Source organism: Bombina bombina, chromosome 7, assembly GCF_027579735.1.
Source record: "Bombina bombina isolate aBomBom1 chromosome 7, aBomBom1.pri, whole genome shotgun sequence".
NCBI classification, from domain to species: domain Eukaryota; kingdom Metazoa; phylum Chordata; class Amphibia; order Anura; family Bombinatoridae; genus Bombina; species Bombina bombina.
Genome location: NC_069505.1, coordinates 349,404,498 through 349,422,130, shown reverse-complemented (window position 1 = coordinate 349,422,130; position 17,633 = coordinate 349,404,498). Strand labels below are relative to the sequence as shown.

Genomic DNA, 17,633 nt, shown 5'->3' with positions numbered 1-17,633 from the left:
TCGCCTTAACTAGCTCATACTGTGTCACTTCCTCAGCACCCAGAGTACGAAAGGCTTCCAGGGCTCGCCCGGATAGTTTCCCAGACAATATCGTGGGCCACTCTCTGTTGGGAATCTGGTGCAGGGCACATTGCCTTTCGAAGTCCGCCAAATATTCATCAATCCCTGTCTCGCTCTCTAGGAAGGGTCGAAATGCCGCATAGGGTATCTTGGGCCTCCCAGCATTTTCAACAGGGATGATTACCTGCGGGGCTTCAGCATTGCGGTGTGCGTTCGCTAGGTTGAGTTCGTGGGCTCGAGTCTCTCGTATATCCTCGTCCGCCTCCGCCATCAACTGCTGTACCAATTCCATGGAGGGGTTCGGCCCGTATAATGAGAGCCTTTCCCGAACAATCCTGGTTTTTTCGTCACTAATCGTGGTCGGTGTTTCCGCCATTGTGAAGCTCTGATCCAGTTCGGTCAATTCTGCGATCAGCTCTCTCCTCGGCCGGTTGCTGGCGTACCCCCCTCTGCTTTCAAGTAAATCCTTTAGGGTTGTACGCTTCAATTTTTCGTAAGCGCTCTCCATCCGTTCTGTACCTCTCCTAGGAAATCCAGGAAAATCCCGCCGCTGCCGCCAAATGTTACGGTTACCCTTAGTCTCGCTGAGAGATGGACCGCTTAGTAGCCTGGATCCCTATTGCTAAAGAGGGGAGAAGCTGCTTTCCATAGTATTCTATATGAGTCTCGCAAATATAGAATAATCTCCCTTAGCTGCAGTACAGCTAGGATACCCTTCTGCCCACAAAAACGAGTCAACGCTGCGATTGAGGGTCAAACAAGAACTCAGGACTGGGATGCCCAGCCTGCTTTTTATTAAGGTTACATGCACACAGGGCACTCTCAGGGGGAGAGGGGGGGAAGCACAAAATCCCCCATCACACATTTAGATAGAGAGCACTGTCCTTTGACAGGCCACAATAGGATTACAGTACTTAAGATAACAAGTTTACAAGTTCATCTTATCAATTAGCAGTCTGGCTCCAGAGGTGATTAGACAATAGTTTCTAAAAGCTGAAAAAAAAAGAGTTAACTCTTTATGAAATGAAACTTGTTACAGTTTTCTTGGAGCCCTTCTTAGGCGCTGGCTTGCTGGTTCAGGCATTGCTGCTGGGAAATAAGCTCTTCACAACAAAATAACTAATGCTTCTGTAACAGTGATGTTGTCCGACTGAAATTTGATAAACTGGGCTAAAGACAACTGAGGCCAAGCTATCAAGGTACTGAAGATTGCTCTCAACTCTAAGATGTTTATGGTGAGATAGAGGACTCCTCCTAAGTCCAAAGGCCCTGAGATTTAAACGAGCCCCAGACTGTTTCCCAGTCTAGCAGACTGGTGTCCATGGTCACAATCACCTAGGAGGGTCTCCGGAAGCATGTGCCCTAAGACAGATGATCCTGAGAAATCCACCACGAGAGAGAGTCTCTTGTTAGAGGATCCAGATCTATCCTCTGATATAGATCTGAATGGTCTCCGTTCCATTGACTGAGCATGCATAGCTGCAGAGATCTCAAATGTAATCAAGCAAAAGGAATGATGTCCATGGAAGCAACCATCAGACCAATTACCTCCATGCATTGAGCCACTGATGGATGAACAGTAGACTGGAGAGAGAGACATGAAGTGAGAAGTTTGGGTTTTCTGACATCCGTCAGAAAGATCTTCATGGATAGGGAATCTATGATGGTCCCTAAGAAACACACCCTTGTAGCTGGAATAAGGGAACTCTTTTCCAGATTCACTTTCCATCTGTGGGAATGTACAAAAGACAACAAGATCTCAGTATGAGAGTTTGGTAGTTGAAAAGATGATGCTTGAATCAAGATGTCATCCAGGTAAGGTGCCATTGCAATTCCCTGAGACCTGACAACTGCCAAAAAAGCCCCCAGAACCTTTGTGAAAACTCTGGGAGCTGTGGCAAGGCCAAACGGAAGAGCAACAAATTGAAAGTGCTTGTCTAGAAAAGCAAATATTAGGAACTGGTGATGATACCTGTGAATGGGAACATGCAGATACGTGTCCTTCAGGTCTAGGGTCATCATGAACTGACCCTCTTGGACCAAAGGAAGAATAGAATTAATGTTTTCCATCTTGAATGGCACTGTGAGGAATTTGTTGAGACATATTAGGTCTAAAATGGGTCGAAAGGTTCCCTCTTTTTTGTGAACCACAAAAAGATTTGAATAAAATCCTTGACCCTGTTCCCTTACAGGAACTGGAACAATCACTCTCAGGGAGGAAAGGTCCTGAATGCAGCTTAAGAAGGCCTCTCTTTTTATCTGGTCTGCAGAAAGTCTTGAGAGGATGAATCTGCCCCTGGGACGACAAGTCTTGAATCCTATTTTGTAACCCTGAGATACTATGTCCACAGCCCAAGAATCTGGGACATCGCGTATCCAAGCTTGATGAAAAAAGGAAAGTCTGCCCCCCACTTGATCCAATATCGGACTGGGGGCAGACTCTTCATGCTGATTTAGCCTCAGATGAAGGCTTCTTTGCCTGCTTCCCCTTATTTCAAGGCTGATTGGATCTCCGGGAGGAATTGGACTGCTCCTGCTTGGAGGAGGAAAAGGTGGAATTTTGATCTTTGAAGTTACAAAAGGAATGAAAATTAGAGCTTTGGTGACCCATAGGAATATTCTTATTGTCCTGAGGTAGAAAATATCCCTTTCCACCTGTAATCTCAGAAATTATCTCCGCCAGACCAGGACCAAAAAGGGTCTTACCCTTGTAAGGTAAAGACAGGAGCTTGGACTTGGAAGTAACATCAGCTGACCAAGATTTTAGCCATAGAGCTCTGCGAGCTAGAACCGCAAAGCTAGACATCTTGGCTCCCAGTCTAATGACTTGCATGTTGGCATCAGAAATAAAGGAATTGGCCAGTTTAAGAGCCTTGATCCTATCTTGGATCTCCTCTAAAGAAGTTTCCTCTAAAATCAACTCAGATAAGGCATCACACCAATAAGATGCTGCGCTCGCAACCGTAGGCCCTGAGATTTAAATGACCCCCAGACTGTTTCCCAGTCTAGCAGTCTGGTGTCCGTGGTCACAATCACCTAGGAGGGTCTCCGGAAGCATGTGCCCTGAGACAGATGATCCTGAGAAATCCACCATGAGAGATAGATCTGAATGGTCTCCGTTTCATTGACTGAGCATGCATAGCTGCAGAGATCTCAGATGTAATCAAGCAAAAGGAATGATGTCCATGGAAACAACCATCAGACCAATTACCTCCATGCATTGAGCCACTGATGGATGAACAGTAGACTGGAGAGAGAGACATGAAGTGAGAAGTTAGCATGTTCTGACATCCGTCAGAAAAATCTTTATGGATAGGGAATCTATGATGGTCCCTAAGAAACACACCCTTGTAGCTGGAACAAGGGAACTCATTTCGAGATTCACTTTCCATCTGATTCACACCAATAAGATGCTGTGCTCGCAACCGTAGCAATACTAGCTGCAGGTTGCCATTGTAATCCCTGATGAACATACATCTTCTTTAAATAAGCCTTAAGCTTTTTATCCATGGGATCCTTAAAAGAACAGCTATCCTCTATAGGAATCATAGTTCTTTTAGCCAGAGTAGAAATAGTGCCTTCCACCTTAGGGACAGTGCGCCATGAGTCCCGAATGGAGTCAGCAACAGGAAACATGTTTTTAAAAATGGGAGAAGGGGAAAAGGGAATCCCTGGTTTGTCCCATTCCTGCAATATGATCTCTGACACACGGTCTGGAAATGGAAACACTTCCACAGAGGAAGGAACATCATAGTATTTATTAAGCTTACTAGATTTTTTAGGGTTGACAGCGACAGTGTAATGCTCGTGGGATACTCCTCTATCAGACCCAACTCGGCAAATAGTCTTGTTATCCCGGCGTCGAGCCGGCATGATAGGGAATATCCAAGAGCAGAGAAAGTCAATAAGATGAGGAATATGGCACCACAGGTAGGACAGTTCCCAGCGGCAACAACAGAGCAGTCCAGGGATAAAGTACTAGAATGGTCAGGCAGGCAGGGATTGGCAACAGTAAATAATCCAGCAGATTAAGGGTTAAGGCAGGTAGAGTAGTCAGCAGACAGGAAGGTTCAGCAACAGTGATCAGTCCAGCAGTTTAAGGGTTAAGGCAGGTAGAGTAGTCAGCAAACAGGCAGGTTCAGCAACAATGATCAGTCCATTAGTTTAAAGGTTAAGGCAGGTAGAGTAGTCAGCAAACAGGTAGGTTCACCAACAATGATCAGTCCAGCAGTTTAAGGGTTAAGGCAGGTAGAGTAGTCAGCAAACAGGCAGGTTCAGCAACAATGGTATTTAGGTATATAGAACGATCTGTCACACCCAGGAGCACACAGAGTAACACCTATACTTGGGCAGTGACAGATCGTTAGTGCAGGATTTAAATAGGCGCAGGATTTGTGCCAGTGAGCTCCTACCGGCATCAGGAGCGTGTGGCAATAACGTCAGCGCCGCAAGCATCCTGAGCCAACACTCCTCCTTTAGAAGTAAACAAAGGTGTTCAAGCTTAAATCTGAAGTTTACTTCTTCAGAATCAGTCAAAGGATTTACACTGTCAGAATCTGAGATCTCCCCCTCAGAAGCTACCGAGGTATCCTCCTCATCGGACTTATGGGAAGGTCAACCATCGCAGAAGAAGATGAAACAGACACCTTACTAGCAGAAATATGATTTGATTCCTCTTGTGCTTACCCGCAATGGGAAAAGCAGATAAAGCCGCAGACACCACAGAAGAAATCTATGCAGCAAAACCTACTGGCAAATACATGCCTCCAGGAGGCTGAGAGGAACCGCAGGGCACTGTATGTGATGCCATTGAGGTTTGGGACATTTGAGGAGAAAGCTGTGGCATATCCTGAACAACATTATCCTGAGAGACAAAGCTCAGAAGGCAGTAATTTATCTTTAAACTGTAGGGTCCTAGCTAAGCATGAGGAACAATATTGCATAGGCAAAACAATTTGGGCCTCTAAACACAATAAACAATTATCAAGAGAAACAGACTCCTGTTCAGTGTCCATAGCTAAATAAATCCCGAAAAATTAAATGAATGAAAAATAATTTAAAAATGACTACTGTCACTTGAAGAAGAAATTTATTTTTCAGAGCGCAAAAACGCTAAGTATACCCAAATAATGAAAAACAAAGTATGCGCCTCTACACCTCAGTCAGCCTGAGGTGCCCTACCTAAAACGTCAAAAGTTATCCAAATGCAAAAACTCTCCTGCAGATCGGTCAAACGAGCCATCACAGAAGAAAGCTCACATAAAAATGATGCCGCTCCGCTCAGTATCTCAAGCGAAAGAGCAGGACCAAACATCCAAAATCTCCAAATAAAATTATATTCCCAACATCTGAGAATGTTAGGCTAATAAAATAAAGACTTCTTTCAGCCCCAGAGGTACCGTTCCATAAACAGTAAGGGAAGACATTGAACCCTTAGTCTCCTCACATAGAATAAGTGCCTGCACACTGCCCCAAAGTAAATCCTATATAAAGGATTAATTATGTCCCAAAATAAATATTGCATAAATAATCTTTTCAAGTGCAAGTCTCTAAGACCTAGAAGACAAAAGCACTTACCTTCAAATCCAGCTGTTGTGCAGGAAGACAGCTCACAAGGCGTAAAAGGACACATATTCCTATCAGAGACCTGTAGAAAAAGAGAGAACAGAGTAACCAACTCTGGCTTTCTATAACTAGGGTAGCAACGATGTTAGAAACAAAGCAAGGACAACATCACTACTTTCTAACTGCTAAAAGCCACCATTACTCTTACTAACGAGATTGACATGGACACAGCTAAACCCCAATTCTTGCTTGCAGGGAAAAGTACCCCTAAAAGGATTACATTTCTTCAGACACCAACTTCGCACATCCTCCATTGACAGAGGCAAAGAGAATGACTGGGGGTTATGGGTAAGAGTAGTGACACTTAACAGCTCTGCTAAGTGCTCTTTGCCTCCTCCTGCTGGCAAGGAGTGAATATCCCACTAGTAATTGGAATGACGTTGTAGACTCTCCATGTCATAGGAAAGAAATGCTGACACGCTCACTCTGAAACACACACACTCATACACACTCTGATACACTCAAAAATACACACTCACAAAGATACACTGACACATTCACACACAGACACAATCACACACACTCTGAAATACTCATACACACACTAGAGCAGAATAGAGCAGACACACTCACACACAGACAGTCAGACACACTTATTCACACACAGACACACATATATTGCAATGAAATACAAAATCAGATGAAATATAGGACAGAGCCTGTACCGTACCCACAAATCTGGCTTAGGTAAGAATCAATAAGAAATACTGTTGTTAGCATCAGTTTATAGAGAGTTGCTTTCCCTATAGGCTTGAAATGAACAGTTGTCAAAGCTTCAAAAACTAAAGGCAAATAACTATGTGGAACTATGGACTTTCACTTAGGTCAAATATGACTTCTGGGCCTATTTTACTACAGTAACAGCATATGAAGCTGAGATCTGGACTTTTAAGGCACTGAAACCAAGACCTTTCATGAAATCTTCATATATAAATTGAGGAATATGATATAGAAAGATCTATGTGATTGCGTACTTGCAGCAAAGATACCCCAAGCACAATAACTATCTGAAGATGTAGACACATCCTGTTGGCTCTCAAAAGTGTATTGGAAACAAATAGTTTCAAATAGTGCCACTCAGCCTCAAAACTGTTAGATTTAGGGCTTGTATATTTACATGAAAAAGCAAAGTTAAAGAATCTAATTTACTAAGCGGATGCTTCTTGGGAACCCTATCGTTTCAGGTCCACCTGAAACGGAAGTTAAGAAGCAGTGGTTGTAAGTGGTTGACATTCAATTCTCCTGGAAAAATCTGCCGCCTGCTGAAATAGTGTGCTTCCTACTGGTAGATGGACTGGAGTATCCAATAGAAGTGTGTCTAAATAGACTTTATAGTCAAAATAGACTTTAAGGGGTCAATTTATCAAAGTGCGAGCGGACATGATACAATGTAGTATATCATGTCCGTGGCACATCGATAAATGCCGACAGCATACGTTCTTGTGAACTGCTTGTGCAATGCCGCGTCCTGCAGATTCATAGCCGCATAGGATCGGCGGATTGAAGACCGCAGCCTCAGAGGCAGCGGACAAGTTATGGAGCAGCAGTCTTTAGACCACTGCTTCATAACTACTGTTTCGGAAACAGGAGCTTGATAATTTGGCCCCAAAGTGTTGACTTGGTATCTAACAGAAAATACTGCATGATTGTCTTAGAGCAGTTTCTCAAAGGGACATGAAACCCAAAAAAATGATTTCATTATTCAGAGAAAACAATTTTAAACAACTTTCCAATTTACTTCTATTATTTAATTTGCTTACTTTTCTTGTTATCCTTTGCTGAAAGGTTTATCTAGGTAAACTCAGGAGCAGCAAAGAACCTAGGTTCTAGCTGCGGATTGGTTGCTGCATGTATATATACCGATTGTCATTGGCTCACCCATGTGTTCAGTTAGAAACCAGTAAGGCATTGCTGCTCCTTCAGCAAATGATACCAAGAGAATGAAGCAAATTAGATAATAGAAGTAAATTAGAAAGAATCTCATAACTTAAGTCTACCAGGTATAATGATTTAAGTCATGAGATTCTCAAGAGCCTTAAAAAACATTGGCACATTTTGGGTATATGTAAACCCCTAGTTATAGAATTCCAAACCCCTTTTATGCCAGCTTTTAAAAGAAGCAATAATCTTAGAGATAGATTGGTTAAAGCCAATATTGGTCCCTTAAAAGGCAATTCTCAAACGTATCTATGTGAAAAAAATAATGGCTGCTACCATTGTTTAGGGTGTTCTAGCTGCAACAGCATGATTAAAGGCAAATATTTTTTTCATCCTAGAACAGGGAAAACATTTTTTATTAAGGTTTTTTTACATGCACTACAACTTATGCTATCTATATGCTCAAGTGCCCATGCGGGCGGAGTTACATTGGAGAGACCACTAGAATGGTCCATAATAGGATGACAGAACATAGGTCTGATATTCGCAATAAGAAAATTAAAAACCCTGTAGCTAAACATGTTGTTAGTGCTGGCCATAATATCTGCCAACTAAGATTCCAAATCATTGACCACATTGGCAATCCTAGACAAGGGGGAGACAGGGAGTTATACTTAAAACAAAAAGAGATCTTTTGAATAAATAGATTGGAGACCTTGATTCCTATGGGTCTTAATAAAGATTTTGACCTGTCTATATTTTTATAACATTAGGTTCAATATATTCATGCATTTGCACCTCCTATTAAGGTCCAAGTAATCAGGTTCTATCAATTATTGTGTTAAAATTAAAGATTGTATGTTAAACACATAGATACAATTTTCACATGGAGCCTTATGATTTTGTATATTTCTTGGAGAGGATAGTATTTTATAAACATCATTATTGGATTGTTTGTATTTTATATGCATTAGTCAGATGTAGGAATTAGATATGTAATTTTTAATGGATACTAGGATCCAGCCTCCTTATAGTATTGCACAGGTGTGTTGTAAAAATGGGGGTGTGGCCTTAGCACCAACTCCTATTTAAGAGCTTTGTATGTTCATTATATGTACTGACATGATTAAGGACTGAGGTCCGAAACGTTGTTATCTTGTGCACCTTGGTGTTTCAATAAATTTCTGCAATTTTGGAAATGGTGAGTGCAGCTGTCTTTTGGACTGTTTGATTTGTACTGGGGACTTAGTGTGGAGCCCTTGACAGAGTTCCACCTTCTTTTCTGTTGTGCTGTTCCTCTCTTTGACTGTCAAATATCATGAAAACCTGGCCTGTTAAGGTTACTTGAGGACTGTGGTTGAGAAACTTAGAGGACCTTGCTCTGAGTTGGCTTTCAATATAGCAATAATGGGCTCCATTTAACAATCAGCGATTGCTGCTTTGGAGGGCCATCATTTCAGACGAGACCTAAAATGTGGTAGATTGAAATCATCCCAATCCAATCTGATCTGGAAGATTGATAACCCCTTCTAGCAGCCGCCTGGCCGCCTACAAGCAGGGGGCAGCATTGCACAAGCATTGCAACGATGTCTGGTGGGCATGATTCGTGGTAGCAGTAGATGTTTAATACATGGAGCCCAATGACTCATCTGCTGCCCAAGAGCATTACATTATTATTGTTAGTTTCTGCCCCATAATAGGGCACTGGAATTTATAGTAAAACATACTCACCAAAGTTCTATAAGGAATCTGCCTTGCTGTAGGTTGTCACTAAATCATCCACCAGGAAAAAAACTATTTAATTTCATGTGTAGTGTAGGGATACCAAGGTACAGTTTAATGTGCTGATGCAAAACTTTAATAAAGTAGACTAGAAATGGACACATGTTCCATTTGCCCCACTGAATCACTAGCATCGTTGAAGATTATTTCCCTTAGAGACACATGCACTGCTAAGCTGTGCCAGGAACATTAAAAGTAGTATTAAACAGGTCAGGCTAGTTGCAATGTCTTTTGGCAACAATCAGTTGTTAAATTGGTACAAAAATACTGTACCCTAAAAGGCACAGGTCTGACTGAGAATAAGGTACCCCTTCCACAATAAACAGCCAACAGCAATTGGCCATAAAAGATGTAAAAATAATCTAGATGCTAGAAAGAACGTTTTTAGAAAGCTACATAATGGTACACTTAGGGGCCTATTTATCAAATGTCTGTCCGACATGATCCGATCAGTGGGTTATGTCCGACAGACATCGCTAAATGCGGACAGCATTACGCTCTCCACATTCAGCATTGCGCCAGCAGTTCTTGTGACCTGCTGGTGCAATGCCGCCCCCTGCAGATTCACGGCCAATCGGCCGCTAGCAGGGGGTGTCAATCAACCCGATTGTATTCGATCGGGTGATTCGGGTTGATTTCTGGCAATCGCTGTCTGCCTCATCAGAACAGACGGACAGGTTATGGAGCCTGCTGCTTCATAACTTGTGTTTCTGACGAGCCTGAAGGCTCACCAGAAAGACGGGCTTGATAAATAGGCCCCTTAGAGACATAAACATAAATAGTAAATTGCAAGTGTCCTTAGCACAATGGAAATCAAAACTCGTGAAAACAAACTGAATGTTGTGTTCTCTGTTAAATATGATATTGGTAACTATTTGCATCACACACTGAGTATTATTGTCATCATAAATGTTTATTGAGTAATAGCATTATTCAAACTAGCAAATGTTCGATTTTTTCATGTGGTAGGTATGTATTCCTGATCTATAGCCAAATATCTGAAATCAAGGCTGCCCACACATCTAGAAAGGGTGTAAACTTTAGATGCAGAGAGTCTAGCACACAGACAGAGGTCAACACTAAAAGGTCAAAAACTATAAACAAGTTATAAAGACAGGAAGTAGATGCAAAGGCTAGAAGGTGTTTTTACAATATTTGGCAGGGTTTCCAAGATGGCTGTCAGATGTCACTGTACCAAAAATCCTGATATCATTTTACATGAAGGCTGTGGAAGTGCTGTATACTCTGGTGTTGACTAACCAAGAGAGAAGGATGACTGCCACATCCTTTGCCCTGGAGCCCAGTGAGATCTAATTATGCCCCTTATTTAGACCAATAAATAAAGTAATAAAACAACAAAATAAACAGTAAAAACTTACAGTTCCTCTGCCGTAACATGGTTCAGAAAATCCTGCTGGACATGGTTTGCAGTCAGGGCCAAAAAAACCTTTGCAGCAGCCAATTTCCTAAAGCAGCAAATACATATTTAATTGAAATAGAAATGGATCAATAGCACTATGTTAGGTAATCAATGTGTATATCTTTAGATAATTGTATCATAAATGGATAATATATAATCTCAATTTTGTTGATATCACATCTAGAGAGTGGTGCTGTGTGACAATCAATGATGCAAAGGATTAGGTAAAAGAGCCTAAATTAGGACACACTTGTAGCGCTCTGTACCATGATTCACATAATTCGAACTTTTACCCCAAAAATGTTATTGTTCAATTAAAAAAAGGGCATTCAAAACATACATCTATATGCTGAATATTATTATGTGTTTCCAAACTTTAACAATATGTGTATAAATATTTCTCCTTTAAATATCCATGATTTCTCAAATATTAAAAATATTGAGTATTGTAAATCACAAAAATCTTGTAGAGTTGTGATACAAGTGTAACACACTGGACAAAACAGTATAGCTGGAAAGCTTAAGGGGACATTAAACACTTTGCGATGGTAATATAAAATGGAGCCTCGTTCTTGGTGGGGGGGGGGGGTTGGTCTTGGTGGGGGGGGGAAGCTACACTACAGAAAAGGGCATTTAAAAAAAAAAAGGCACATTTTTTTACAAAACTGGGTACTGGCAGACAGCTGCCAGTACCCAAGATGGCGCCCATTAAGGCAGAGGGGAAGGGTTAGAGCTGTTTGGTGGGGGATCAGTGAGGTTGGGGTCTAAGGGGGGATCCTACACATAAGCATATGTAAATATGCTTTTTTTTTTTTTTTTTAAAAAGGGCCAAATACCTTTTATTTTAGTACTGGCAGAGTTTCTGCCAGTACTTAAGATGGCGGGGACAATTGTGGGGTGGGAGAGGGAAGAGAGCTGTTTGGGAGGGATCAGGGGGTCTGATGTTTCAGGTGGGAGGCTGAGCTCTACACTAAAGCTAAAATTAACCCTGCAAGCTCCCTACAAGCTACATAATTAACCCCTTCACTGCTAGCCATAATACACGTGTGATGCGCACCGGCATTTAGAGGCCTTCTAATTACCAAAAAGCAATGCCAAAGCCATATATGTCTGCTATTTCTGAACAAAGGGGATCCCAGAGAAGCATTTACAACCATTTGTGCCATAATTGCACAAGCTGTTTGTAAATAATTTCAGTGAGAAACCTAAAATTGAGAAAAAATTAACGTTTTTTTTAATTTGATCGCATTTGGCGGTGAAATGGTGGCATGAAATATACCAAAATTGGCCTAGATCAATACTTGGGGATGTCTACTACACTACACTAAAGCTAAAACTACCCCAAAAAGCTCCCTACATGCTCCCTAATTAACCCCTTCACTGCTGGGCATAATACACGTGTGGTGCGCAGTGGCATTTAGCGGCCTTCTAATTACCAAAAAGCAACGCCAAAGTCATATATGTCTGCTATTTCTGAACAAAGGGGATCTCAGAGAAGAATTTACAATCATTTATGCCATAATTGCACAAGCTGTTTGTAAATAATTTAAGTTAGAAACCAAAAGTTTGTGAAAAAAATTGTGAAAAGTGAACGATTTTTTGTATTTGATTGCATTTGGCGGTGAAACGGTGGCATGAAATATACCAAAATGGGCCTAGATCAATACTACATGTCAATGGCTATTCAGAGATTCCTGAAAGATATCAGTGTTCTAATGTAACTGTCGCTAATTTTGAAAAGAAATGGTTTGGAAATAGCAAAGTGCTACTTGTATTTATGGTCCTATAGTTTACAAAAAAAGCAAAGAACATGTAAACATTGGGTATTTCTAAAATCAGGACAAAATTTAGAAACTATTTAGCATGGGTGTTTTTTGGTGGTTGTAGATGTGTAACAGATTTTGGGGGTCAAAGTTAGAAAAAGTGTGTTTTTTTCCATTTTTTCCTCATATTTTATATTTTTTTTATAGTAAATTATAAGATATGATGAAAATAATTGTATCTTTAGAAAGTCCATTTAATGGCGAGAAAAACGGTATATAATATGTGTGGGTACAGTAAATGAGTAAGAGGAAAATTACAGCTAAACACAAACACCTCAAAAATGTAAAAATAGCCTTGGTCCCAAACGGACAGAAAATGGAAAAGTGCTGTGGTCATTAAGTGGTTAAATACACAATGTGACAAGCTGCAATGATTTACAAAGTGTAAATAGTTTGAGATCAGAATCAGTATTTCTATATAGCTGGCATTACACATTGTTTATATCGCTCTTGAAAATGGTATCATGTAAATACTTTCGAATTCTCTATTGTGTACCAACGTCTTGCAGCATAATAGGCTTCCAAATATTAATGATGGTGTTGGTGTTATATACAACCATGCCAGAGTAAAGCACTTAATGTTTTAATTAAAAACGAGACCCCTTTGGATAAAGGGTTCTCTCTCCCTTTCTCTCACTCTATGTTTCTTATTATATTATTATTAACTTTATTATAGAGGGCGACGGTATAGGGGGGGGCAGGATAGGGGTTACTAGGTATAATGTAGGTGGCAGCGTTGTCCGGGAGCAGCGGTTTAGGGGTTAATACATTTATAAGAGTTGCGGCGGGGTCTAGGAGCGGCGGTTTAGGGGTTAATACATTTAAAAGAGTTGCGGCGGAGTCTAGGAGTGGCGGTTTAGGGGTTAGTAACTTTATTTAGTTGCGGGAGGCTCCGGGGGCGCCGGTATAGGGGGTAGAACAGTGTAGTTAGTGTGAGTGCTTAGTGACAGGCTAGCAAGAAAGCTGTAAAAAAGCCGAAGAGCAGCGAGATCGGATGAGTGATAACTCTCACAGTCCGCTGCTCATCGCCCCGTACTTGGTGCGCGGCTTTTTGACAGGTTTTTTGATAACTTAAGCGAATTTTTGCAGGTCCGCGGCGGCGATGTGAGGCGAGTTTAGGCGGGCGTATTGGGCCGGCGAAGGCAGGAAAAGTAGACACGTTGATAACTACCCCCTCTATCTCTCAAATAAACTCTTTTATGGTTTATTTAGGCCTAGATTACAAGTGAAGCACAAAATTGCGGTTTCGCGAGTGCGATATTTGCGCTCCAGTCGTAATACCAGCGCACACAAAGGTGCGCTGGTATTACAAGTTTTCCCAATGCAAATGTGACCTATCTTTCTCATTGCATGTAAGCTTTGCACTCATGAGAGCGAGCTTCAGTGTTTCCCTTGGGCTCCAATGGGAGCCTTGTTCTGATGCCGATAGACACAGCACAGAACCTAGTGCAGCGAAGGGGTAAGTTGTGCAGTGTTGGGCAGCATATTTAAAATATATATGTATATGAATATATACATATATATTTATGTGTGAATATACACATATACATATATATGTATATAAGCATATACATATATATTAATAGTTTCAACACAGTCTTCATAGACTACAAACTAAAGGCACTTTTCAGTGCTGCTTTTTTTAAATGACAAAATAAAGATGCTACAATAAAGATGCTTTAATTTAAATAGAGGAACCTTACACTTTATTTTGTGGCAATTGGAAGACATTTTTTTTAATTAACCAGAGGTCTGACCTCTGATTAAATTCTCCTAGCACAAAGTAATGTAATGCCTAGTTATTTAACGTGTGGTTGTAAATGGGCAAAATTGGATGTTTATGGGCGCACGTTAAATTAGCGCTCCACTCGTAATCTAGGCCATAGTTTTATATTTAGGGGTAAAAACTATTTACCATCTAACCCCAATGTTTCCATCTCGCCGGAAACAAGAGTTAAGAAGCAGCAGTCATACGACCACTGCTCCTTAACTCATCGCCACCTCTGAGGTGGCGGACTGCAATCATCCTGATCAGATACGATCGGGATGATTGACACCCCCTGCTAGCGGCCAATTGGCCTTGAGTGTGCAGGGGGCAGCATTGCACAAGCATTTCACAAGAAAAATCGATGTCGGGCGGACATGATTCACTACAGCAAATCATGTCCGCCTGCAAGTTGATAAATCGGCCCCTATATATATATATATATATATATAAAAAAAAAAAACTTATAAAAGAAATAACAGAAGTCAAAGTAATTGATTCTATAAAAAACATAATTCATTTTAAAAATTCATAATATAAAAAAGGATATTGAAATAAATATTAGAATGATTAAATATCATCTATGTACCCTCTTCTTAAAAACCGAATACCATTACACATTATTTATTTTGCGAGGACCATTTTCATGACAACTCTAATTTTCAAAGAATATCTGGGAGATTTTACAAAGACTGATCTTTGTGATTGTAATACTTACAGTAACAGTTTGATTGCATAGTCTAGCACAGCCATAAGTACTGTTATTACTGTCCTGTAAAATGCATTCTTTTTCAACTGTTCCCTGTAGATAAAGACATCAGATGCAGGGCATTAATAACCAGGATTTACACTAAATACATTTGTCTTTGTGTCTAGCTATTCAGGTATTTTCTTTCTTATTACTTGGTACAAAGGTTTTAGAGCTAAGGGGTTGCTCTATTAAATGCCTCCATATTAAGGGTAGTGCTTGCTGATTGGTGGCTACAAGCGCTACCCAGGATGCTAAACAAAAAATGGGTCAGCCCCTAAGTTTACATTCCTGCTTTTCAAATACAGATAACAAGAGAACGAAGAAAAAAATGATAATAGGAGTAAATTAGAAAGTTGCTTAACCCTTTGAGTGCTAAGCACTTTTTTTCCATTTTAAAGTTTTTATTGAAAAGAAATTCACAGTACAATAATACTAAATCAGTATAACAACAAATAGCATTATCAATAAGTACATATGACCAATTACAGCTTAATGATCGCAGTCCTTTTTCTTTTTTTTTGTACTGTTACACTCTGAAGCAAATGAACATAAAAAAAAAAAAAAAACATAGCATATTTTTCAATCGCATAAGAGAGAGAGCAAGACAAAACCCATATTTTTAATAACATTCGAATGCTCGGACCCCGGTCTGGAAAGGGTCAAAACCTAAGATCCGCTTTCCCAGAGATAAATAGGGAGAGATTCTGTATCTTGGGGCCTCCTGGAGGGGGGTCTTGCTAGTCATAATAGTAGGAAAGGAACAGGGCATTCATTAGCCCTAAGTAAGGGAATGTAGCATATTGTGGGCCAACAGAGCCCATAGATTAGTTTTCAGGAAAACTATATATATAATTAAACAGAGAAGAACATCTCCCTTGAAGAAAGAGCACATCATACCAAATACAGACTAGGAGATAGTCTCTAGACAAAACAGGGGGGAGAAGCTAAACACTTTCTTTTTTTTTATATATTTTTTTTTTTTTTAACTTTTTTTTTTTTTTTTTCAGACCCCCAAGACTTTCACTGTTGGGAAGGTTAGGCAATTACCTTTCCAATAGTGGGTCTTGGGGGTCTGTAGCTGCTTAGATGCCTGAGATACAGGCTTCTAAGCAGCATGCCCCCTGCTCCTATACATTGTTAAGTATAAATAAAGTTGCGCAGTGACGTCATCACGTTATTGCACATGACGTCACCACACAAAACGGGAAGCCCCGGGAATGCCTGTCACTCTAAAGGCATGATCACTGGGGTAGGAGCGGTTGGGAGCCCCCAGATCTCCCTCAAGGTGGGAGAGTGCTAGTGACGGCTCTGAGCCGTCATTAGCACCAGAGTGGGAAACTCTGTGACGGCTCAGAGACGTCATTAGCACTCAAGGGGTTAAAATTGCATGCTCTATCTGAATCATGAAAGAAAAAAATGGGTTTCATATACCTTTAATATTGACTTTACTGTCCCTTTGCACACTCCTTAAAGAGCCATGATACCCAAATGTTGAAAAACACTTGAAAGTGATGCAGCACAGCTTTACAAAGCTGACTAGAAGATATCACCTGAACATCTCTATGTAGAAAAGATATTTCACCTCAAAATGTCCTAAGTATTCACACCCCATTGTAAAGGACTTTAAGCAGCAAATTCGTATACCTATCCTGAGACTTGCAAGGGAGCGTGCCTTATGCACACTCATGTTATTTCCCTATTCAGTTTAACAAAGTTTACTATGAAATCTCATGAGAGTTAAGTGAACTTTCATGAGATCACAGTAAAATAATTCATGACCTCAGCACTGCTGATGCCGATTGGCTGCTGTTCATTTCCTGTTGTTTTTTTTTTACTTGCAGCTGGGCAGTAACTGAAATATAACTTTTTACACAGCACTTACTCTGGTGAGCTGAGGAAATTGTGAGGTAAAATATCTTCCCTTTTTACATAGAGATGCTCAGGTGATATTTTCTTGTCAGCTTTTTACAGCTATGCTGCATCACTTTCAAGTGATTTAGCATATGAGTATTATGTCCCTTTAACATGTCAGCATAACTGTGCCTATTGAATGTCACCACTAACACATGCACTTTTTTGTCAGCCTATAATCATATAACTGCTGACGAGAAGATTATACATTCCCCAGTACAATTTCCTATGCAGTTGCCTATATTATTTAATGTATAAAATGAACCAGCCCCACTACACAGAAAGAACAGTAACACATATTGGCACAGTGTATTATTTATATTTTACTTTAAATAATAATATTGCTTTAGGGATGGTAAAATGACAAAAATGTTTATCTCAGTTTAAACATCTTTCATGTAATATTTTTTATGCAAAAATATTTTCAAATGTTTTATTGTTGTTCTTTTATATTTATGATCAATTTTTTTTATATCGCTCTAGGTATTAAATAGAGATCTTCAGTATAGAGCAAATTCATGTGGGACCTTCTGGGACAGAAAACGCAATTCTTATCTTTAGAATTAAAGGGACACTCAAGTCAAAATAAACTTGCATATTTTATTCAGATAAAGCAGC

The 17,633-nt window shown here is 40.3% G+C and overlaps 1 protein-coding gene across 1 annotated transcript in view; it reads right to left on the bottom strand.

Moving 5' to 3' along the window:
• Positions 1-17,633, bottom strand: part of STAB1 (stabilin 1) — a 1,127,460-nt gene that overhangs the window by 714,036 nt on the left and 395,791 nt on the right. Inside the window, exons 20-21 of the mRNA XM_053721023.1 lie at positions 15,072-15,155; positions 10,725-10,811 (exon numbers count right to left, since the gene is read on the bottom strand). Of these exons, the coding sequence (XP_053576998.1) occupies positions 10,725-10,811; positions 15,072-15,155 (171 nt within the window). The remainder of the gene's footprint in view (positions 1-10,724; positions 10,812-15,071; positions 15,156-17,633) is intronic.